Source organism: Tiliqua scincoides, chromosome 2 (assembly GCF_035046505.1).
Source record: "Tiliqua scincoides isolate rTilSci1 chromosome 2, rTilSci1.hap2, whole genome shotgun sequence".
Classification (NCBI taxonomy): Eukaryota; Metazoa; Chordata; class Lepidosauria; order Squamata; family Scincidae; genus Tiliqua; species Tiliqua scincoides.
The window spans coordinates 269,065,292-269,088,638 of NC_089822.1; the positions used below are offsets into that span (position 1 = coordinate 269,065,292).

At 54.2% G+C, this 23,347-nt stretch overlaps 2 protein-coding genes and 1 pseudogene across 2 annotated transcripts in view; all 3 read right to left on the reverse strand.

The window, feature by feature from the left end:
* Window positions 1-1,397: 1,397 nt before the first annotated feature.
* LOC136639180 (class I histocompatibility antigen, F10 alpha chain-like) overlaps window positions 1,398-23,347 on the reverse strand; it is a 75,341-nt gene continuing 53,391 nt past the window's right edge. The window contains exons 2-7 of the mRNA XM_066613185.1: window positions 7,323-7,598; window positions 6,821-7,096; window positions 6,467-6,628; window positions 3,950-4,234; window positions 3,323-3,403; window positions 1,398-2,506 (exon numbers count right to left, since the gene is read on the reverse strand). Of these exons, the coding sequence (XP_066469282.1) occupies window positions 2,487-2,506; window positions 3,323-3,403; window positions 3,950-4,234; window positions 6,467-6,628; window positions 6,821-7,096; window positions 7,323-7,598 (1,100 nt within the window). The 3' untranslated portion in view covers window positions 1,398-2,486. The remainder of the gene's footprint in view (window positions 2,507-3,322; window positions 3,404-3,949; window positions 4,235-6,466; window positions 6,629-6,820; window positions 7,097-7,322; window positions 7,599-23,347) is intronic.
* Window positions 13,478-19,857, reverse strand: LOC136640471 (major histocompatibility complex class I-related gene protein-like). Its single transcript, XM_066615633.1, has 6 exons — window positions 19,787-19,857; window positions 18,088-18,369; window positions 17,306-17,581; window positions 15,922-16,206; window positions 15,714-15,791; window positions 13,478-14,529 (listed from the first exon to the last, which is right to left on the reverse strand). Exons 1-6 carry the CDS (start codon window positions 19,848-19,850, stop codon window positions 14,372-14,374), a joined length of 1,143 nt encoding a protein of 380 aa, XP_066471730.1. The 5' UTR covers window positions 19,851-19,857; the 3' UTR covers window positions 13,478-14,371.
* LOC136643047 (5S ribosomal RNA) lies at window positions 18,967-19,086 on the reverse strand (annotated as a pseudogene).

The window sequence follows — 23,347 nt, forward strand, 5'->3', positions numbered from 1 at the left end:
TCAATACCCTTCCTAATGATCCCAAGCATAGAATTGGCCTTCTTCACTGCCGCCGCACATTGGGTCAACACTTTCATCGACCTGTCCACCACCACCCCAAGATCTCTCTCCTGATCTGTCACAGACAGCTCAGAACCCATCAGCCTATATCTAAAGTTTGGATTTTTTGCCCCAATGTGCATGACTTTACACTTACTGACATTGAAGCGCATCTGCCATTTTGCTGCCCATTCTGCCAGTCTGGAGAGATCCTTCTGGAGCTCCTCACAATCACTTCTGGTCTTTACCACTTGGAAAAGTTTGGTGTCGTCTGCAAACTTAGCCACTTCACTGCTCAACCCTGTCTCCAGGTCATTTATGAAGAGGTTGAAAAGCACCGGTCCCAGGACAGATCCTTGGGGCACACCGCTTTTCACCTCTCTCCATTGTGAAAATTGCCCATTGACACCCACTCTCTGCTTCCTGGCCTCCAACCAGTTCTCAATCCAGAGAGGACCTGTCCTCTAATTCCCTGACTGTGGAGTTTTTTCAGTAGCTTTTGGTGAGGGACCATGTCAAACGCCTTCTGAAAGTCCAGATATATAATGTCCACGGGTTCTCCCATATCCACATGCCTGTTGACCTTTTCAAAGAATTCTATAAGGTTTGTGAGGCAAGACTTACCCTTACAGAAGCCATGCTGACTCTCCCTCAGCAAGGCCTGTTCGTCTATGTGTTTTGAGATCCTATCTTTGATGAGGCATTCCACCATCTTACCCGGTATAGATGTTAGGCTGACTGGCCTATAGTTTCCCGGGTCCCCCCTCTTTCCCTTTTTAAAAATAGGTGTGACATTTGCTATCCTCCAATCTTCTGGTACCGTGGCCGTTTTGAGGGACAAGTTGCATACCTTAGTCAAGAGATCTGCAACTTCATTCTTGAATTCCTTAATAACCCTTGGGTGGATGCCATCAGGGCCCGGTGACTTATTGATCTTTAATTTATCAATGAGGTCTGAAACATCTTCTCTTTTAACCTCTATCTGACTTAACTCCTCGGTTAGGAGGGGCCGTTCGGGCAGCGGTATCTGCCCGAGGTCTTCTGCCGTGAAGACAGATGCAAAGAACTCATTTAATTTCTCTGCCATCTCTAAGTCTCCTTTTATCTCCCCTGTGGGCCGGATTGGGAGTCCTTGAGGGCCGCAAGTGGCCCCAGGGCTGGGGTTTGGGCACCCCTGATTTAGAAGGTGCTTCAGGTGTTCACACACATGCCCTGGAAGCACATTCTTGTGGGCCCCCAAGCACGCCTGTCCAGGGATCCCATAGTCTTGGTCACAGCGCACATTCCCACAAACACTCACCAGAAGACCACAAGGGGGAAAGGATGCAACTCACAATCCACCAGTCAGGAACCAGGAATTTATTGAGAAAAACACAATACACAAGCAGTGATATCAAATACAAAACAAGCAGCACCGAATTAGGTATGGAAGAAGCAGAAGGTGATTGCTGAATGTACAAAGAGAACTTCTCCCAGGAACACCATGAGGCTCCTGGTGGAGAGAGCATGTCATGGCCCAGGGGCGTGTGTGTCTTGTTTGAGAATTACTTGGCTCCAGAAGAAAGGGAAAAATGGATGGCATCGATCCCCTTATGCATGCACACACATGGACTCCAGCTTCCATTTTGGTTCCCCCTCCAATCCATCTTCCCACATTCACTCCTTGCACCTCCTGTTTTTCCTGAAGAGTTCTCTCTCTCTCAGAAGGAGAAGGGGTGGGAGATCAAGGTTTACCATAGACATATATATGGGAATATCACACATAAAGATAGGAATTGTCACTTAACTGAAAGAAGCACCCCAATTATTTCTAGCTCTTGTTCAATATTGGATGAAGAGCTGTCTGTGGCCCGGGAGCAACTATGGGGCACTTCCAAAAGAAAGTCACCGATAAATCACACTTGAGGATAGGAATTGTCATTTAACTGAAAGTAGCACCCCAATTATTTCTTCCTGGATGATGCGGTCTCTCTGGACTGGAAGTAACTCTGGGACATGCCCCAGTTGCGCAGTTTAGAGGTGCCACAAGCACACCTGGCTGTTTTGGCACAAGGATGTTCCACTTCAAAGGACGGTGAGGGGAACTGATTCCAGGGAGTGGCTTTCAAGGACCCCAGATCACTGAGAGGGCTGGGCTCTCCTGCTCAAATAGACCAGGCTTCCCAGCAGATGCTGTGAGACACCAACACTTGGTTCAGGGGACCCAGCAGCCCACTTGGGGTTTACGCAGCCCCGGGATCAGGGCTCATGCTCAGCCAGGCTGTGGTTAACCATCACGAGAGGAGGACATCCCAGAAGCTTCCCATGCAACAGCACTAGGAAGTCTTACATGGTGTCAATTCAGGATCTGCTGGCTTCAGTTTTGCCCCTGCATCTTCACCCTGGACCAACGCTGGAGGATGGCTGAGATCAGAATCCAGGGAAGCAGGGCGGGTGGGCAGAGGTTTCTAAGGACCTTTTCTTCCCCCTTCAAAAAAGAAAAAAGACACTCTTGATCAGTCAGGCTTTGTCCCCAAAAATTGATAAAAAAGTAAAAATACCCATTCCTTTCCAGCCATCCCCCTTTTTCCTCCTGCCTCCTTGGGGGGGGGGGTACTTCCTATGTTGGCTGCTATAATAAGACAGAAGACACAATCCTAGCTAGGTCTACTCAGAAGTAAGTCCTATTGTGTTGAATGGCCCTCCCTTTCCAAAACCCTCCAGGTGTGCTGCTAACAAACTCAGGGCACAATCCTAACCAGGTCTACTCAGACATAAGTCCTATTTTGTTCAATGGGGCTTACTCTCAGGTAAGTGTGGTTAGGATTGCAGCCCCAGAGTGCTGTTTTTTGTTTCTTGTGTATAATTATAACACCTTCATCCCCATTTTGGGGGTAACTGAGGTGAGGTGATGTAATGGGGAGCCATGGCCAATGGTCACAAGGACCAGGGGAGCCTCTGGCCGAAGAAGTTCCAGAACCACTGGTGTAATCAATCAAATGTCCACTATCTTTTCCTGATCTGAATTCTGAGAATCCCTGCCTGCTGGGCAGCTGCAAGTCCAGGTGACCTGAACACCTGCTGGGCTACATGATCCTCTTTGGCAGTGGGCTGTCAGGGAGCCTGGGACACCAGCATGTCCTCAGCAGCAAATATCTCCTCCATGTATTCCTCACCAACTGCATTCATGGACCAGGACACAGAATGAGAAGACAGTTCCCAGTCTGAGGGGCTCAGGATCTGAAATCTGCTCCTGAATGATGCACACGTGTGGCCCAACAGAGGCATCCGGGGATGTACTTACTGACATAGAAGATGACTCCAGCCACACTCAGGACCCCCAGGACCCCCAGGATGACTCCCACAGCAATGAGCCAAACAGGCACTGAGGGGGAAATGGAAAGAACACACATTGACTCAGACTGAAGTGGGCTCTGCAGAGCCTCAGGCAGAGATCCCGAGACCCTTCGACTGGAGATGGGGACCCTGAAGCTGGGACACAGGCAAACCACGGAGATGAGCCCCGCTCTGGGGCGGCCCTGATCCAGGGCAATTCCATCCCCTGGAGACCCACTTGAGCTCAGCATCTCAGGCCTCCAAGGGAGCCTGCAAAACCACTGAGAAAGGTCTCCACTGACCTCATACGAGGGTCTGATTTGGGGGCACTCTCATGTCACCCACTCAGAGCAATGAAAGCAGACGTTTCTGCCTCCTGCTCTCCAGGGTTCCTCTGCCCACCTTTTCCAGCAGCCACAGCCTCCTTCCAGCCTCCAACACAGGCGTGTAGCAGCAGCTCTGAGCCCCAAAATAAACACTGAGAGTTGCTGATGCCTTTCTTCTTCGAGTCCCACCTCCCAGAATCTGCCCCCCACTCTACCCCCATCCCACAAAGAGCTTCCTCCCCAGGTCCCCCTCCCCTGCAGCCCCTCACCAGACTCCTTCACGGCCACATCCAGAGGGTCCTGCAGCCCATCATGTTCCACATGGCACCGGTAGCGGCTCCTCTCCTTGGGATCAACCGCAATGCTCAGCCCGGTGTAGTAAGTTCCATCCGGGTTGGGGCTGACAACCCCATGGAACGCGTCCTCCTGCCTGACCTTCCCATCTTTCCTCCAGGTGACAAAGATCTCCTTGGGGTAGAAGCCGTGGGCCCGGCAGAGGAGGGTCTCCAAGCCCTGCTGGCTGTCCTTACGTGTCACCTTTACTATGGGGGGCTCTGTGGAAAAAGTGGCAATGCCAGTGTCAAGACTGGGGTCCTTGGCCGACTCACAGGATGGATGCTGGAGTTCAGCAGAAGGAAGGGACCTTCTGATCCACCCCCTGCCCCAAAAGCAGTCACCCCACAAGTGCAGCATCCTCGAGAGACTAAGATCTGCAAAGAAAGGGACTCCACAGCATCCCTCAGCACTTGGTACAAAAGCTCCAAAGCAAGAAGTAGCAGACCTGGAACTTCCCTGTGATCTCCTTAAGGGCTTTGGGGCAACTGTCCCTGGACCTCCACCCCAGCTGAACAGAGGTCGGGGGTGTGCAACCTTTTCTGTGTCACAGACACCTTTCAAATGAAAGCACTGGCCCCCTCCCAGAAAAATGCAGACACTCACAAAATGCCTTTTGCAGCTGGCTCACGGACCTTCTGAAGCCCATCCACAGACCGCAGGGCAAGAACCACTGCTCTGGACTAGAGTGTAAAAAGTGAGCATCGCCCCCCAGCATCTGGATTGGTCCATCAGGGACGGCTCCTGAAATGGCCACTATTCATATTTTCAGCACTGCCCTCTCTGCTCCTTCCTGCAGTTCTTTTTCTTTTCCTGAAGCTGAACATTCGTCCCCCAGTGAAGAGGAAGAATTCCTGAGTCTCCTGCTTGCCTTCACTAGTTCCTGGAGGTCCAAATGGCCACCCCAAATTCTCCACTTTAGTTTCCAAGCAGGGAGGAAACTTCAGGGGCAGTGACCAGCCCGATCACCATTCAAAGTAAGGGGATAAGGTCAGCGATTTCAGTACTTCCAACTGGGTGCCATTTTTAAAGAAGGAAAAAATGGTTCCCTTACAGATGCACTCTGCACATGCTCCAAGGCACTCTCTCCTCATACTGATTTTTACGGTGATCTTTCTTCTAAATGAGCTTCCTGTCAGAAGGGGAAACAGACACGGCACAGGGCAAAGGCATGTGAATTCTGATATGGTGGAGGAGAGTGAATCTTCCAGGGCAAAATATGTGCAGAGACAACTGCAGAAATACTCCCTCCTCCTCAACTCTCTGAACCCCCATTTCAAAAAAGGGGAAAGACCTTTGGCTGCCAGTCTTGGGAGATGTGACAGACAGGCGTGTGTGCGTGAACTATGCAGAGCGGGTGCAGCTTCCCAGAGGAAGGGAGAAGGGATTTTCTGTTGGGCATGGAGCACTGCCCCCTTCCTAACAAGAACAAATATGTCATCTAACAACTTAAATACTGGCCTTCAGCGACGGTGTCTGAAAGACTGTATTCTTCCATACAAGCCTTTGTGGAAGGCCCCCTCCTCTCTCATCCCCACCACCCTATGACATCTGTATTTCAAGTATTGCTACTGCATTTCTTTTCTTCTGCTTCAGCAAAGTCCTCCAATTTGCATTTTCTTCTTCTCATAATGTGCAGGCATCCAAGAATGGCTTTCACCGTCTCCCCTATTTCTATTCAATGCTTTAGGAACAAAGACCAAGTGAAATCAATTTCCCTGACCTTTTCTGGACTTTTCCCCCATCTTTCTTCTTTTCCATTCTGTGCTTAAGACTTATATTTGTACTCCATACCATTAACTTCACCTTCAAACATGTAGACTTGATCCAAGGCCATGTGTTCAGACACACAGGGCGCAATCCTCACTCCTTATGTCAGGGCTTTCCAGCACTGACATCAGGGCAATGCAGTTCTGAGGTCAGGGAACAAACACTCCCTTACTTTGAGGAGGCCTCTGTGTGTGACACCCAACTGCAGGATGCAGCACACGTCCCATTGGCACTGATTTAAGGGGTGAGGATTGCACCAACAGTAAACTGGAAGAAGGGGTGGAACTGACTATTGGGCCTGGAATTCTGTGAACTGAACTGGGTGACCTGCTACTGGAGCCTTGTAGTTCTGAACTGAAGGTGATAGTTTCACGTTCCAAGGTTTGAATTGTACTACTACATGTTGGTGCTTATGAAGAAGACGTTCCCACTACAGGTTTAATCCACTTTCACTGCACTTCTATTCCCTGCTTCTCAAAGCTTTTAGGACAGGGACCCCCTTTTCAGAACGACAATCTGTTGGACCCACTGGAAGAGATGCCTTGGCCAGAAGTGTTTTTGCGGTGCAGTTTGTTTTGTCCTGGGCAGGGATTGTGCCCCCCTGTGCGCCCCCCTCTCTCCAGGCCTGCCCGTGCTTATTTGGGGGGGGGGGTTGCAGGAGGAGCGCAGTCTGCAGCCAGGGCCTGAGTGGCTCGGGCAGCGCAAGGGCCCCAGGACTGCAGGGGACGGTTTTTCCCCAGGAGGAAGGGGCGCTGGGGGAGAGGACTGAGCCGGTTCTGCGACGGGGCGGGAGGAGGCCCGTTCTGTTCGGAAAGCTTCCCCCTTTGGAAGGACGGCGGTGGGGCCTGGAAGAAGGGGGAGGGCTGAGGGGGTCTCTGCCAGCCCCGGCTCTGCGGTGCCCGTTCCCTGGGTGCTCCATTGGCCGCTTCACCGGGGATGCTGGCGGGACTGGTGCTCTCCCTCCGCCGGGCTGCGAGCAGGGGGAGCCTCCGGCGTAGTGATGGGAGGCCTGGGGAAAGTGCGCCCCCCCCGCCCACCTTTCCACTGCAGCGCCTCCGCCCCGTAGCGCAGGTACTTCTGCAGCCACTCGGGGCAGGTCTCCTCCAGGTAGGCCTTCCAGTACTGGGCGATGTCCGGCTTGGCGTCCCACTCCGCCTTGGTGGCCTGGGCTGCTGCGACGGCCGCCGTCCAGGTGAGCGTCTTCAGGTCGAAGGCGATGAAGTCGCGCCCGTCGTAGGCGTACTTGCGGAATCCTGTTCTCCGCCCGCCCTCGCTCAGCTCGCAGCCGGACAGGCTCTGCCAAGTGTGCAGTCCTGCAAGCGACCGGCGGGGGCGTCAGAGCGCAGGCAGGCAGGCAGGCAGGGCGTGCCCGGAACAGCGCGCGGCTCCAGCACTCCCGCGCCTCCCCCCGCCGGGCAGCTCGGCAGTCGGGGCGGCCCAGCCAGCCAGCCCGGGCGGAGCCTCTCCCTGAGCGGCGGGCGGCCCGACCAATCGCGAAGGGAGAACGCGGCTCCTGGGTCCTCCCGCCCGCCCTCTCACCTCCGCTCTGGTTGTAGCGCTCCATCAAGGCCTGCAACCTCGCTCCGAAGCCCGCCTCCGAGTGCTGCGCGAGCTGCGTGCTCCCGTCCCAGTACTGGGGGTCCTCCTGGCCCGCCTTCTCCATCCAAGGCGCCCGAGGCACATCCCTCCTCGTGTCGCTGTCGTAGTGCGTGATGAGCTGCCCGTCCACGTAGCCCACGGCCACGAACGCGGGCAGCCCCGGGCCGGGCTCCGACACCGCCGTGTACAAGTAGCGCAGCGAGTGCGACGCCGAGCCTGGGACAGACGGGGCGGGCGGCAGTCACGGGCGCAGCCTCTGCGGCGGGGAAGGGGGGGCGCCACACGCCCCTCGCACAGCCGCCAGGGCCCCGCTGCCCCGAGGAGGCTGCAACCGCCCTGGGGAGCCCTACTGTCGAAGCCGGAGCGCCCCCGTCCCCACGCCCCCCGCATCTCATTCAGCGCCCCTGCCTTGCTGCTCCTCTCCGCGGAAGACGCTGGGATTCTGGGATGGCCCTGGCCCCGGCCCCCCGCAGGAGGAAAAGCAGCCCTCTCGTCACAAGGAACACCAGCAAAGCGGGTCTGCCTGCGGGTGCTGCGACCCCCCCGCCCCCTTCCCCACTCACAGGCTGCACGACTCAAGCCCCACGTGGCACACCTGGCTCCAGCGTCAGGGACAGACACAGACCCCGCACGTGCACCTTCCTGGTCTTCACGCACGAACAGGCTGCACCCAGCCACCGTCTCTCAAGAAGACCCCCACACACACACCTGAGTCCCGCACCAGTGTCCACACACTCCTCTTGACGAGGAGACGCTCCACCAACAACACTCATTTAAGATCTTTATTTGCTGCCTTTCCCTTTCATTCCAGGAGTAACCAAAAATGCGCCTCCACTGCAGCCGCTCTGGATGTCACAAGATGCGCTTCCAGTTTTAAACTCCTCTTAAAGGCACATTTAGCTGAAGGTGAGACTTGCCCAGGCCTCAATCAGCCAGCAGGGACACACTCAGCATCACAGAGTAAAAATTATCCAGACAACACCCATCACGCATCACCAAGACAATAAGCAACACCCCCTGGAGAAAATGCTGCCCCACCCCCATTTTCCTCCTCTAATCAGACTCATTTCTGAAAGGTCAGCAGCTTCCCATTCCCAGCTTTTTTCCTGGAATTTTCCACAGAAAACTTGAGCTCTGTAGAACAAAAGCGCTTCTACAACAGTTCTTGAGGCTTTATTCAATTTTTCCTCGAAATATTACCCCCCCATTTTAAAACTTTAAAAAATCCCAATGACACATTCCCAACCCCCAACGCCTCCAGGCCTGACATATCTAAGGAAACATTTAACTTTAGTGTTGTGAAAAATCTATTTAGAACTTAAACCTGTGTGTGCTGCTTGCATGTGTGAACCTAAGTAAGAGGCAAGAGCCTGGAGAGTGAATGTGGACCTGGTCCCACCACACAAATTCATTGTGGCATAAGAGGCACCAGAGACCCTCTACCAACCTCCCCCAAGAGAAAAGCAGCTGCCCCCAGGAGCAAAGAGGGCCACTGACACAAACCCCCCTGGACCCAAACCCCCCATCCATCCCTGTCCTTGGCCCCTCTAAGGCTGCCTGCAGCTCACTTGCTCCAGGGTGGTAGCACTCCGGCCCCCCAGTCTGGAATGAGACCCGTGGCTGGCTGAGGGAAAATGCTTCACCAACCAGCAAAATGCTTCACCAAATGCATCATGTCCACTCAGTGTTGCCAGGCAGACCTTGCAGCCTTAGAGTTGGGACCTACAAGGTCACCTGGTCCAACCCTCTGCCAGTAGGAGGAAATCCTCCTAGAGCATCTCCAGCGGGTGATTGAAGCCACTGCTTGAAGCTCTCCAGTGAGGGAGAATCCAGCCCCTCCCTCAACAATCAGTTCCACTGCTGAACTGCCTTCTCTGTCAGGAATTTTTTCCTGATGTCCAAACTGAATTTCTCCTCTTGCAGTTTTCACCCTTTGGATCTAGATCAGTTTGGTGGTCCTTTTACCACCTATTTGTATAGTTCCCTTTTTCATTTTGGACTTCTAAATAAATTAGATCCATTTTGCTTCTTGGTCTGCCTGCTCTGTGTCCACAGGTGAGTCAGTGGTTGTCACTTCTTTTGGCTCTGCAGAAGGTACTGTGGGTCTGGTTTTAAATAAGAACCCCTGGGGTTCAGGGCTTTCCTGGGAAGAATTTTTCCCCAGATGCCCCCCACTCTCGGTAGCCTGGGATGGTGGCAGTGACTGCAACTGCCAAGGCTTTTCTCTGTTCAGCTGCTGGTCCAGGATAGAAGAAGCTGGGGCAGGAAGGGGTAAGTGCACAGTAACCACTATGCACTACTCCCCTTGGTCAGCCTTCCTTCCTCTGGGACTATCTCTCCTCCCCCTTTCCCTGACAACTGCTATTGGAGACTGATAATTCCAAAATCTGAGGGTGGGGCTTCTGGTTTTACCTGCTAGGGTGGGGGGCTGTCCTGGACCCCCGTATTTGCCATCAAGTCTTTCCACCTGAGAAGCGACAAAAGGGCTCTGGGGCGAAGGGACTCTTGGCCGACGCGACGTGGGGGGGGGGGGAAGGAAGGTTCCCCTCCGCCAGACAGACGATGAAGCGCGCAGGGCGATCCTGGCTGGGACGCGGGCAGGACACGGAGCCACCCAGTACAGACGGCGCCCAAGAGGGGCTGCCGCACAGCGGCTTCCCAGCCCAGACCCGCCGCTCAGCGGAGGAGACCTCCGGAGCCCTTGGCGCCGCCACCGAGACTCGCGCCTGGAGGAAGGTTCGCGGGGAGCTCCCCGCCCCGGAGCGCCTCCAAAGCACGCAGGGCGGCAGGGGGCAAGCGGGGATGGCCAGGAGCTCGGGCTCTTTCTCCAGGGAGAGACCCCCGACCGGCCGGCCTTGCCTGCCCGGGAGGCACCTGGAGCGCAGACCCCCCCCCCCTCCAAGCGCTGCTGGCCGCCCAAGCGGGAGCGGAGCCCCTGCAGGCACTCACCGCAGCAGGCGCCCAGCAGGAGGAGCAGCGCGGTCCAGCGAAGGAGGCGCATCTCGGCTCTCGCGCGCGGACCTGGCACTGCCTCTCGCAGCCGTCGAGGGCCGGAGTGCGGAGCGGAGGAAGGCCGCCCAGCCCCAGGCCGGAGCAGGCGGGATTGGCCGCGGTGGAGGCTCCGCCAATGGGAAAAAAGAGGCCCTGCCAGCCGCGCTGCAGCCGGGCAGAGAAGAACATCAGAACAGAACAGCAGCCCCTCTGGATCAGCCCCATCCAGTGCAGCATCCCGGGTCTCACAGTCCCACCAAATTCCCAGGGAGCACACAAGTCAGCAAGAGAGCTGCATCCTGGTGCCCTCCCTTGCATCTGACAGAGCCCATTTCTAAAATCAGGAGGTGGCACGTACACATCACGGCTTGTAACCAGTAATGGATTTTTCCTCCAGGAACTTGTCCAATCCCCTTTTATAGGCGTCCAGGCCAGATGCCATCACCACATCCTGTGGCAAGGAGTTCCACAGACTGACCACATGCTGAGTAAAGAAATATTTTCTTCTGTCGTCCTAACCCGCCCAACACTCAATTTTAGTGGATGTCCTCTGGTTCTGGTTCTTTATCATCTAATTTCTCTGCCATCTCTAAATCTCCTTTTATCTCCCCTTTCCCTCCCTCACCATCCAGAGGGCCAACCACTTCTCTGACGGGTTTCTCATTGTTAAAAGAACATACATAGTAGCTTGTAGACAAAGGTGGGGGGCCCACTGAGCTGCTGCCTGAGGCGATGGCTTCAGTGGGCCTCACAGATGGGCCTGCCCTGCTTGTTGTTTCCTCTCCAGACCAGCCTGCAAACTTCCCCTTGACCTGTGGTGTGTTTTTTGTGCTCTTCCTCACAGCCTCCCCCGCTGGGCACTGCCAGTTCCTGGTTCCTTTTTGGCCAAGTTGTCTCTGTGACTGTCCAGCCAGACCACACATTTCTCACCAGCCTGCCTGTTCTGCTTCTCAGTCCCACTTCCCCATTTGTTCAACTCCTTCTTCTCCAGGGAAAGTGGTACCACAGCAGGGGGATCAGGATCAGCTGCCTGGCCCCTGTCTTGTCCATTGCAGCCTCGTTCAGAAGTATCTGAATGTATCTGTTTCTTAAGTTATCTTATGTGGTGGCCAAACGTTCCTTCCAACATTCTCTTCTGTTGGCATTTTCTGGCTCGGAGCCTTCAAAACGTTGGGTTAAGTGTTCAAGTGGCTCTGGAAGATCTCCTATTATTTTCTTTGGCTAATATATTGGAGGCAGGCTGTGCAGCGTGGCCTTTCCCAGTTTGAGGAGACACTTGGCCAACAGACTGAGGCAAAGAAGGAAGGCCCATAGCCAGGGAGGCAGACCAGGGTCAGACTGCACTTGCTCCCAGTGTGGAAGGGATTGTCACTCCTGAATCGGCCTTTTCAGCCACACTAGACACTGTTCCAGAACCACCATTCAGAGTGTGATACCATAGACTTCTGAGACTGAAGGATGCCAATGATCTATAAGTGATGGGCTGCAGTCTCTCTCCGTGGGGCTGCAGGACGGTCCATGTGAAGCTGCTCTGCAGAAACTGGGGCTCAGCCTCCAATTCCCCCAGAATGATTTCCTTGAACTCTCTGGGGCTTCTCACCGAGGAAGGGGATTCTCTGCATTGACTGTGCTGAGCACCCTTTGGCTGGCTGCCAGGGACAGTTCCACCCTGTTCTGACTGCAGGAGCGAGTCAGAGGCCTTCCAGCCGGGGCCTCCAGGTCTCAAGAAGGACACAGGCACTTGCTGAAGCAGGTGGGAAGGGTCTGGAATCAGTCCTGAGTGAAAAGGGGCCTGCTACTATGAAGAGCCTGGAGATGCTAAGACAGGGTGCCCAGGCACCCTCTTTTCCCAGGACATGCCTGCCTTTTTAGCCTTCTGTACTGGAAAAACTTTCCTCCTTTTTGCTGCTAGCAGGTTCCTGCAGGCAGCACACAGCCTTCTTGTCAATATATATTTCACTCCAGTTTTTTTCATTGCATTCTGCAGGAAATTCCATATCCAGCGGTATAGGACATGATGGTATTATTCCTAACTGCCACAATTTCAGCGATTTTGGTCACTTGGGGGTGTCACCCCCCCAAGGCTGGTACCTGGGGCAGACTGCCCCCCTCACTAGCTATGCCACTGAACTATACAGACCTTTGTCGACAAGGTGGTCTCAACTTTTCATTAAGTTTTCTAGGCTTCCCATAGCTTTCCTCCCAAGAAGCAGGCATCTTAATTTCACAGCTGCAATCTCTGTCTGCAATGATCTTGGAGCCCAAGAAGATAAACTCTGTCACTGCTTCCATTTCTTCCCCTTTTATTTGCCATGAGGTGATGGGACTGGATGCCAGGATCTTAGTTTTTTAATGCTAAGTTTCAAGCCACATTTTGCACTTTCCTCTTTCACTCTCCTCAAGAGGTTCTTCAGATCCTCCTCACTTTCTGCCATTAGAGTGGTATCATCTGCATATCTGAGGTTATTGATATTTTTCCCAGTGATCTTAACTCTGGCTTGTGATTCATTCAGCCCAGCCCAGCCTTTCACATGATGTACTCTACATATAAGTTAAATAAGTAGGGTGACAATATACAACCTTGTTGTACTCCTTTCCCTATTTTAAACCAATCAGTTGTTCCTGTTCTAATACTGTATTGCTCGAATACGGCATGATAAATGTATCCTACAGTCTGGTCTCAACTTTTTAAAACCACGGAATCGGATGGTGGCAATGAGTTCCACCTGCTAATGACACTCTGTAAGAAGGAGCCTTCTCCTTTTCCAAATCCAAATCTCTTGCCAATCTCTTCACTGGATGTTCCCCATGCCCCCGACCTGCATTGTGGTTTGAGAGGGAGAAACATTCTGCACCCTCTCCACAACACACATAATGTCATAAGCCTCAGGCAGGAAATCTTTTTTCTAAGCTCAAATGCCCCTAACTTTGTGGTCTTCTTCATTCAGAAGGTGCTCCAGGTGTTCACACACAGGTGTTCACACTATGTTCTGTGCATTTTTGTGGGCCCTCAAGTATGCACATCTAGGGTTCATGGTAAACATTCCCACAGTCACCCGAAGAACACCACAAGACCACCAGGAAGCCGCTCAGAATCCCCCATTTATGAATTTATTGAGAAAAATGCACAAGCAATGACATCAAGTATAAAAAGAGGCAGCATAGAACTATTGACAGAAGAAACCAGAACTATGGACAGTGTTTCAAATGCTTCAACCAAAGGTGCTCCAAATGAATGGCTCCCTAAATCAGGCAGGCCAGAAGCATTTTGCATCAGCTGCTTCTATGAAAGGAACATCCTTTTTAAAAATCAGCATTGCAAAGCAGAAGGAGTCAAGCACTTGATGCTGTTTGTCAGGCAACTTGTGACCCACTTAGTGGGTCCTGACCCACAGTTTGAGAAACACTGCTCTAGACCAGGGGTGTCCATACTTTGTAGCAGGAGGGCAACATCAACTCTCTGACACTGTGTTGGGGGCCAGGGGAAAAAAAAAGAATTAATTTACATTTCAAATTTGAATAAAATTTACATGAATGAATATATTAGAGGTGGAACTTGAATGCATGAATGAAGGTCTTGCAATAGCTTAAGGCCTATGAAAGGCCTTGCACAAAGCAAGGCCGGCCTTCCCTTCGGTGCCGCTGCTGCTTCACAGACATGAAACAGCAAGCAGTGGAAGGAGCCTTCGGCCCACAGCTCATGCAAGAGGTTGAACAACCACCTTCACACTGAGAGCAGTTGTGTCGGGCCAGCAAGGGCTCCGGCAAGCCTCCTGAGGGCCAAAGGCTCATTGGAGACTGGGGGCTCCCCGTGGGCCAGATTGGGAGTCCCCAAGGGCCACAGATGGATTAAAAGATAATCCAATCCTATTCTCTGCAGGGATGTGGGGCACTCCAATTCCAAACACTCCATAGCAGGTGCTCAGCCGGGTTGTGGTCAACAATCTCTGGGGGAGGACATCCCAGAAACTTCTCACACAACTGCACTAGGAAGTCCTTCATGGTATTGATCCCTGATCTGCTGACTCTGGTTTTGCTCTTGCACCTTCTCTCTGGAATGACGCTGGAGGATGGCTGAGATCAGCACCCAGGGAAGCAGGGTGGGCGGGTGGAGGCTGGTTTGAGAGCAGAGAACTGAAGGGCCCCTTGCCCACTCCTGAAAAGCAGCAGAGAATATAAAGGTGCATTAACTAAAACAGGAAAGCATAAGAGATACAGTCATGGAGGATGTTTGAAGATGGGTATGGAAAATAAGAACAGAAATATGTCTGGGTAAGGGATAAAGGAAACATCAAGCACCTCCCAAGCCCTTGAAATGTGGATTGCAGGACCTGGTTTTTGGAGGTTCATCATGAGAGGCTGAAATAACCAACACTTTGCTTCTAAAGCCTATTGGGGGGGGGGATTTGGTGGCTAACCCATGTTGGGTACTTCCTGGTATTTCCCAACACTTGTGGCAAGCAGGTTGGGGGCACTACCAGATTTTGGGATTCCAGCCTCAAGAGCTAGGAAGCCTCTGACAACAAGGCCTCATCATCAGCATCATCATTCTCAGAAACTGAAATGTGGCACATGTGGTCCAAGAGGTGCACCAATGCTTCAATCCATTGAAGTAAGTCCTCTTAATGCTAATGGGACTTTGGGCACAATCCTACCCTGCTCTGGAACAGGCAAGGCAAGAGGGATACCCAACGCAGGATAGGGGCCCAAGGTGGCTCAGCCAGAGGCAAGGGAAAACTTTTCCCCTTACCCCTGGGTAATGCGCCTTTTCCCCTATGGGTCTCCTCGGACTTGTGCCACCTCTTGAGGTGGCACAGGTCTGAGGAGAGTGGAGTGTCTTGAAGCCTCTCCGATTTCCCCGGGAACAGGGGTTGGGATTTGGTATAAGTGTCGGAACCCAGCCCTATCTCCCACTCCCCACCCGCCAGCCCCGGAGCCTCCCAACACCTGCACTCCCCCCCGCCTCCCTCCTCCACCCAGGAACGCTTCCTTCCCACCCACCCCAGAGCCTTGCATTGGCCCAACACAAGACTCACGAAGGAAGCTACCACAGAGGCTGGATTCGACCTCCGTGTGTTGGCGCACCTCCATGCGCCGACACGGCTTACTCCAGAGAAGGTGCAAACGTGCTTTATGGCACCTTTGCAACCCTCCTGGGCCAGCACAAGGACTTGTGCCGGCCCAAGTGAAGGGCAGGATTGCGCCCTTAGAGTTCAATCCTATGCATATCTACTCAGAAGTCCCATTAAAGTCAATGGGGCTTACTCCAGGTAAGTGTGGATAGTATTGCAGCTTCACTTCTGAGTAGACTGGGACTGGGCTATCAAGAGAACTACTTACTGATGTAGAAGATGATCCCAGTCACAAGGAGAAGGATGATCAAGACAACTCCCACAAGGAGCGCCAGGGGCACCGAGGCTGCAACAGGACAAACACACCTTGACTCAGACTGGAAGAGACTGGGGGAAACTCAGAATCTCCATCTCTACCACCACCACCTTCCAACAAAGGCCCCCCCCCGAAGGCATACTCCCTTGCAGCCGCTCACCAGACTCCTCCACAGCCACAGTGAGGGGTTCCTGCAGCCCCTCATGTTCCACATGGCACCAGTAGCGCCTCCTCTCCTTGGGGTTGATCTCAATGCTCAGCCAGGTGTAGTAAGTTCCATCCGCATTGGGGCTGACAACCCCACGGAACATGTTCTCCCGACTGACCTCCCCATCCTTCCTCCAGGTGACATTGATCTCTTTTGGGTAGAAGCCATGGACCCAGCAAAAGAGGGTCTCCCTGTCTCCTTGACTGTCCTTGTGAGTCACCTTCACCACTGGGGGATCTGTGGAAAATTGGCAATGCCAGCGTTGAGCTCCTTGATGGCTTGCATGTGGTATGCTGGTATAGGATCATAGAAGGAAGAGACCCCACTTCTTGGCTTCGGACCACCCTCATGTTCCAAATGTGGATGTCCTACAAATGCAGTATCCTCAGGAGATCACAAATGTCAGAGAATCAAAATGAAAAACCCTCAGGTGCAGTTCTGTGAGTTCCCATTAAGCTCTTTCAGGGCACTCACGAGGCCTCCTCCATAACTGAATTGGTTCAGGTAAGATATTTGCTGGGTATGGTGCAAGCAAGTCAAAAGAGACACCAACAGGCAAGGCTGAGTGCCTAATTTAGCATTCTATGGAGTAAGCAACACACTAGGGGCACAATCCTAACCGGGTCTACTCAGAAGTAAGACCTATTTTGTTCAATGGGGCTTACTCTCAGAAAAGTGTGGTTAGGATTGCAGCCTAAGTAAAACTAGTAGATAGAACTCAACAGCAGATTCAGTATCAGCAGCGACTATGTGAAACCGAGTGTCGATTCACCAACAGCCCAATCCTAATGGACCCTTGTTCTGGCGGAGCACGTGTTCCGCTGGTGTCAACTGCTTTACAGCCATCACAAACACAACTGGGCCAGTGTGTAGGGACTCTTCACCACTGCAAGCAGCGACAGCCAGGTTCTTAAGAAGATGGTCACTTAATACCTGCTAGTACAGGTAAGTTGGCGCTGAGGGTTTGGTGAGCAGGAGGTGGGAGGAATGGGGTGGTGACAGGGGTGGGGGAGGTTGGGTTGGACACACCATGAGGGGGCAGATTTGGCAGCAGTGGAATCCTCACCCTGTTCCCAGGTCTGATTCAGCTTCACAGATCAACTCGGACTTATGCCAGTCATTGAACTGATGCAGGTTCATGTTGACCCATAGCAGCTACTGGGGCTTACCCCAGGGCAAGGGGACAAATGTCCTCTTACTTACCCCAAAGAGACTCCAGTAGCCAAAAATTCACCATACGATACAGCTGAAGACACACTAAAACCACTGCATTGTTGCACAGTGTTGCATAGGGGCATGGAGGAATTGCCCTCTCCACCCCATTTCCCACACTCACCTCTCCTCCGCAGAGCCTCCTTCCCATAGCTCATGTATTTCTGCAGCCGCTCAAAGCACCCCACTTCCAGGAAGAATCTCAAGAGAGGGATTGAGGTTTGGTACGTAGCCCACATTTTTGTGAGGCTTTGGGCTTGAGCATCGACTGTGATCCAGCTGAGGGTCTCCTTGTCAAAAGTGAGAAAGTCCTCCCCGTCATAGCCGAGCTGGAAGTGTCCTCCTCTCTGCCCACCTGCGTTCAGCTCACAGCCGGTTCTGGCCTGCAGGGTGTGAAGTCCTGGAAGGGAGACAAGGTGATGTGGAATGTGTGTGTGGCCCAGCAAGGTTGGGGTGAGGTTGCAGGGCAGGGTTGTCTCCAGACTTGTGTGTCTGCCTTGGGCCTCCTCCAAGGGAAAGCTGGTTCCATCCAAAGGGACACTCCACCCTGGAGAAGGTCAGAATCATACAAACAGAGTTGGAAGGAACCCGCAAGATCATCTGGTCCAACCCCTGCCTGTAGCAGAAAATTCTAGAGCAGCTCTTGCAGGTGCCTGTTGAGTCTCTGCTTAAAAATCTCCAGTGAGGCAGAATCCTCCATAATTTGAGATCAAGTGAGCCTTTTCAGGGGGATCTGGAGACTGCCTTGGTTGGAGATGCAGGTGAGGGGTGCCATGGGCAGTGACCCCCCTGGCTAAGGGCAAGGCCATCTGAAGGGGGAAGGAGCCGCTGGGGCAATGGATCTGATCTCCCCATATTTCCCCCCTCCCACATACGCAGCAGCCATCATTCCCCGCCCCCGCTCGCCTTGGCTGTGGTTGTAGAAATTCTGCAAATGCCCCAGTGTCCATCGAAGCTCCAACTCCCAAGCACAGAAACGCTCAGTCTCCTTTTGCCAGAGCTGGGGGTCCTCCCTCTCCAGCATCTCTGTCCAGGGTACTTGAGGCACAATCCTCTTCCCGTCACTGTTGTAGGCAGAAAGGAGCAGGTCACCCATGTACACCCCAGCGATGAACCAGGGCAAATCCTGGCTGGGCTCTGACACTCCTGTCCACAAGATATTGTAAGAGTGCTTGGCGGAGCTTGAGCCTGGAAAGGAAGGCAGAGTGGGATTTGTGGGAAGGGCCTCTAAGCAGCAGCTGATTCCGCGGCTGTTTTCAGTTGGCCTCATGGATGGGCCGGCCCTGCTGGTTTGTTCCTCTCCAAGCAGCCTGCAACTTCCCCATGAAGTGTGATGCACTTTTTGTGTTCTTCCTTGAAGTTGATACCCAGACTCCCCTCCCCTGGCATTTCCGGTTCCTGGTGCCATTTTGGTCACACCGCCCAACGGCCACTTCCCCACTGATTTCTGGAAAGAATCTCAAATGACAAATGGGGAGTTTGGTGTTTTTGTCCTACTGAAGTCACTGGCAGGGGCTCCCATCTCTGCCTGCCCACCTGCCTCCACTACTTCTCTTTCTCCTTCCACTCCCTGGACTGGAAAAGGGGCGTAGAGGGGGACAGAGGGGAAGAGGGGATGTGGAGGGGATGCTGAGCCAGAACATTGGCACATGGGAGGGGCAGAGGCTGGCACATCAGTGGGCAAAGGGGGCAGCACTCAGCGTGCACTGTCAGGCAGCGGAAAGACTTCGGCTGGCCCTGAGAAGACATGGTTGGCAACCTTCAGTCTCGAAAGACTATGGTAGAAGCCTACAGCACCCGGTATTCCCAGGCAGTCTCCCATCCAAGTACTAACCAGGCCTGACCCTGCTTAGCTTCCGAGATCAGACGAGATCGGGCATGTGCAGAGAAGAATGAGCCAGAAAAAGTCATTCCCTAACACAGAAAAGGAGACCAGCCGCGGGGGATGTTCAAGGGAATGAGGGCTGGCTGGAAGTTGGAGGGGGTAGGGGGAAGCGCTAAGAGGGGCGATTCGGCCTCTCATTTCTCAGGAAGACTCTTCTGGGCTCCCCTTATTGAGTGCCTGTTTCACTGCCCAGAAGAGTGTGCCGGAGCTGCACTGAAGTCAGTGGCAGAGGAATTCACGGGGAACTGCCCCCCCCGTCACTCACACTAGGAGCGAGGACCCTACCTCAGCCCCCTCCTGCGCTTGGGGCCTGGCAAAGGGGAGTCGCCTTGAGCGGGGGGAGGGGCCGGGGGGCGAGAAGGATCACGATGGAGCAGAAGGAAGACCTGGTCTAGACTCAGAACCGAACTCAGCAACTTGAACGTGGTGGGAAACCGGGGGGGGGGGGTCTGTCTTCCGAGCTCAGCCTCGCGGGCTCTCAGATCCTGTTCCACAGCCAGGGGCTGCGCTGGGCAGGAGGGAGGAAAAGGTCTCTGCCCCGGAGCAGAGGGACGTGCAACGGCTAAGGCTCTGCTCGGATGCGACCTCTGAATCCCTCCCCCCCCATTTGCACCCAGGCTGCGGGGTGGGCACAGCCCCTCCTTTCCTTCCTCCCTCCCTGCCCACTCGCCTGGCTGCCCACCTGCCCCTCCCCACCTGCCCCTGCAGGGACTCACTCACCGGAGCGGCCCCCCAGCAGCGGGAGCGCAGCCGCCCCCAGGAGCCAGGCGCGCCAGCCCCGCATCGCTCCACGGCGTCGATCGCAACCATGAGCCTCCCTTCCGCGGGCAGGACGCGCTTAGGGGAGAAAAAGCGCTCCGCCAACGAGGAGAAGGTGCGCCTGTTGCGTCACCGGTTGCTGGGCAGACCTCGAGAGGACGGGCAGCTGGACTCGTGGCCCGATGAAAAGGTTTGGTGCCAGCTGAGCCGAGGCATCCCCCCCCCCCCGCAGAGACTCTCCCCCTCCACTGAAGGGGAAGTGGGGCGGGGGGGAGGGCAGTGCCCAGTCTGACCTCAGCTGTTCCTGGAGATTCCCGCCCCCCCCCCCAAAAAAACATGCTGTGGTGTCCTGAAACAGCTCCCAGTGAGAGGGAAGAGGGAAGGAAGGCCAAGTGCCTGCTTCTCCTAGGCTGACCGTACAGTTTCCAAGCCCCCACCCCCACCCCGTGCCCAGGGTCCGATGTCCAGCTGGACCCACAGCAGCTGAGCCGCCGGCTGCAGCCGGACAGTCCGGAGTCCTGCAGCTGGAAACGGACCTGGTGCCCCCTGGCATTCAAGCTGCGAGCGCTTCAGTTCGGGTCAGCCCAGCTCCAGACGGGTTCCCGGGCTCTGGGGAGGAGGCGCAGTGGGGTGATCCTGCAGCAGGGCCTCGGAGAGGGAGGTCAAGGGGTAATTTGTGCCCGGGCCCAGCGTCAAAAGGGGGCCCCCAGAAAAGTCCTGGGGTCTGAGCCAGCCTTTACTCGGGCACTTGCACATGGGCGGAGCAGCGCCAGCCCAACGAGCTCCGGCCTGAGGACGCTTCGGCGCTGTCTCTGTCGCGCAGGCAGCTTCCTGCCCTTCTTCCCTCGGTCCTTACCTTGGGCGCCAGCTGGCAGCTGGCCCTGCGGTTTCCGCAGACACGCTCCGCACCTGCCAGCCTGCGGCTTCCACTGCGCCAAACGGGCTCCTGGCCTAGCCGAGCGGAGTGATGAATCCCGAGGGCAGCGGGGTGCTGACGCCTGGCCCTAGTCCTTGGCAAGCAAGCCTGCCACGCTGGGCACGACCCTCCTTCGCACACTGTGCCACCCAGGGCGGAACTGGCCCGCACAGGAGCTCTTTGGCTGGCCGCGAAGGAGCTCAGGGATGCCGCTGCGGGACTGCAGCTGCTGCAGAGGCCGGTTTTGGTCCGCACAGGACACTCTCCGTTCTCGTGGGAGCCTCAATAGGATGATGCTCATTTTCTGCAAGGACCGAGAAGCCAAGAGGAGGTGGGATTCTGACTCTGCACTCAATCAGAACAGCAAATTCTTCGTGGAAGAGACCTGCATTGAATGGCTGCAGCAATACCTGCGCTATGGGAAGGAGGCCCTGCTGAGGAGAGGTGAGGGTGAGGAATGGGGAGGAGAGAGACTGTGCCTTCCAGCTCCCCTTTCCCTTGGAGGATCCCCAAACTGAGGAGCTGCCCCTGATGCATCTGGAAGGGGTCTGAGGCTGCCCCAGTAGAGACTACAGAAACTACCGCCCTGGCACAGCAGAGACTGCCCTGGGAGAGAATGTTCTCTTTTGCTTTCTCATCATCTTCTTCGTCTTCCTAAGTGTGGGACATATTCAGATACATCCTTCTCCCTAATCTGACCCATAAAATGGAACAGTCCTCTATACAGGACTCTCCCACTGCCTTCTGCTATAAGGTGGAATCAAGCCAGGCAGAGTCCTGTGACCAGGCTGGACCATTTGTGGTGGGGGGGGGGGGCTGTGCTTCAGATGCAAATCCCCACACCCTACACAGGAGAAGGAAGACTTGTTGGGCTGGCTTTCCCTTATTAAATTATTTGTTTTATTTTAATTATTTATAATGATTTATTTTAATTTGCTGGATGATGTCGCTTTCGGCCATGACATCACTTCCAGTGGGTCCTGGATAGGCTGACACTCTAAAATGTGAATCCCAGTGCTAGAAGTTTGAGAACGGCTGAAATAAGGGAGCAGGAAGCAGGCCCTGGATTGCCACACTCTGCCTCTCTGTGACAGCAGGCTGGATCTGGCTGTAGGGCTTTTGCACTGAGTGCTGAAGGATGTCACTAAGAACCCAATCCTATGCATGTCTACTCAGAAGTAAATCCCATCATACTCAAAGGGGCATGCTCCCAGGTAAATGTGGATAAGATTGCATCCGGAGTCCCAGTCTCCTTGACTTTCCATCTCTTGATGATGCTGCATGTGTGGGGCACCCAACTTTGGGACAAGGGGGTGGATCACATTGAAGCTGTGGGGACCCTTCTTTCTGGTCTTGCAGCATCTCTTCTGCCAGCCAACCAAGCATCTCACTGATGTTGCCACTTTCCCACAGAGCGCCCAGTGGTGAAGGTGACCTGCAAGGACAGCCAAGAGGGCCTGGAGACCCTCCTCTGCCAGGCTCACGGCTTCTACCCCAAAGAGATAGGCATCACCTGGAGGAAGGATGAGGAGGTCAGGAAGGGGGACACGTTCCATGGGGCTGTCAGCCCCAATGCAGATGGAACCTACTATACTTGGTTCAGCATTGAGATTGATCCAAAGGAGAGGAGCCACTACCGGTGCCATGTGGAACACGAAGGGCTTCAGGAACCTCTGGATGTGGCCGTGGAGGCGTCTGGTGAGAGACTGCAGGGGGGAGGATGGGGGCATTTGTGGGGAGGGGGCTGGAGTGGTGGGCAGATCAGGGAGGTGAATTTCACCCAGGGAGGTTGCCAAAGAAGAAACACATCAGCAATTCTCAGTAGGCCCCGTCTGTACCTTGGGGTGCAAAACTGCTGATGTACCCGGGCACTGAAAGCTGGAAGAAGGATGTAGCTGCTGGCAGGAGGTGTTGGAGGAATCTCTTAAACCAGATTTCCTCCGTTAGGGGGGGAGCAGAGTCGCTTCAGCAGCAGAACCCCCCTTTGCTGGGAATCAACCCCAGGGAGCCTCCCACACCCGGCTGACTGCTAGTCAAGAAACACACAAACAACATTGGCTGGTTGAAGTTGCAAAAACAGATTCATTTACTCACAGTTCCAATGGTAGTACGGTTACAGCATCTGATTTAGGAATCAGAGGTACTCTGACGTAAAGATAACAAGGCCCTATAGCTGCCTCGTCCTGCATGTGCCATGTGGTCAAGATGGCAGCGCCAGCAGATCCCTGCTGCATGCCATCTTGTCTCCTCAGTTGTGGTGAGGAAGAGGTTAGAGAGAGGGAGGAGGGCGTGCTCAGGAGTTATATAGGGTCTGGATCATGCCCCTCCCACATAGGTCATCCAAGGTGGACAGGTAAACTGCAAAGGACACTGGGCTATGGCTTAACCCTTTTTTAGGACAGTCTCCTGCCACCCCTTGAGAGCATATGGAGTTGCACCAATTCCAACACCCCTTCTCAACTCCGGATGCTCAAGTCCAGCAGATTCATACTCTCACATAGACTCTGGAACTTTTCTTTTGTCAGCGGCTTGGTCAGGATATCTGCTGTCATTTCTTGGGTTGGACAGTAGTCCATCCTGACAAGTCCTTTCTTTATCATGTCACG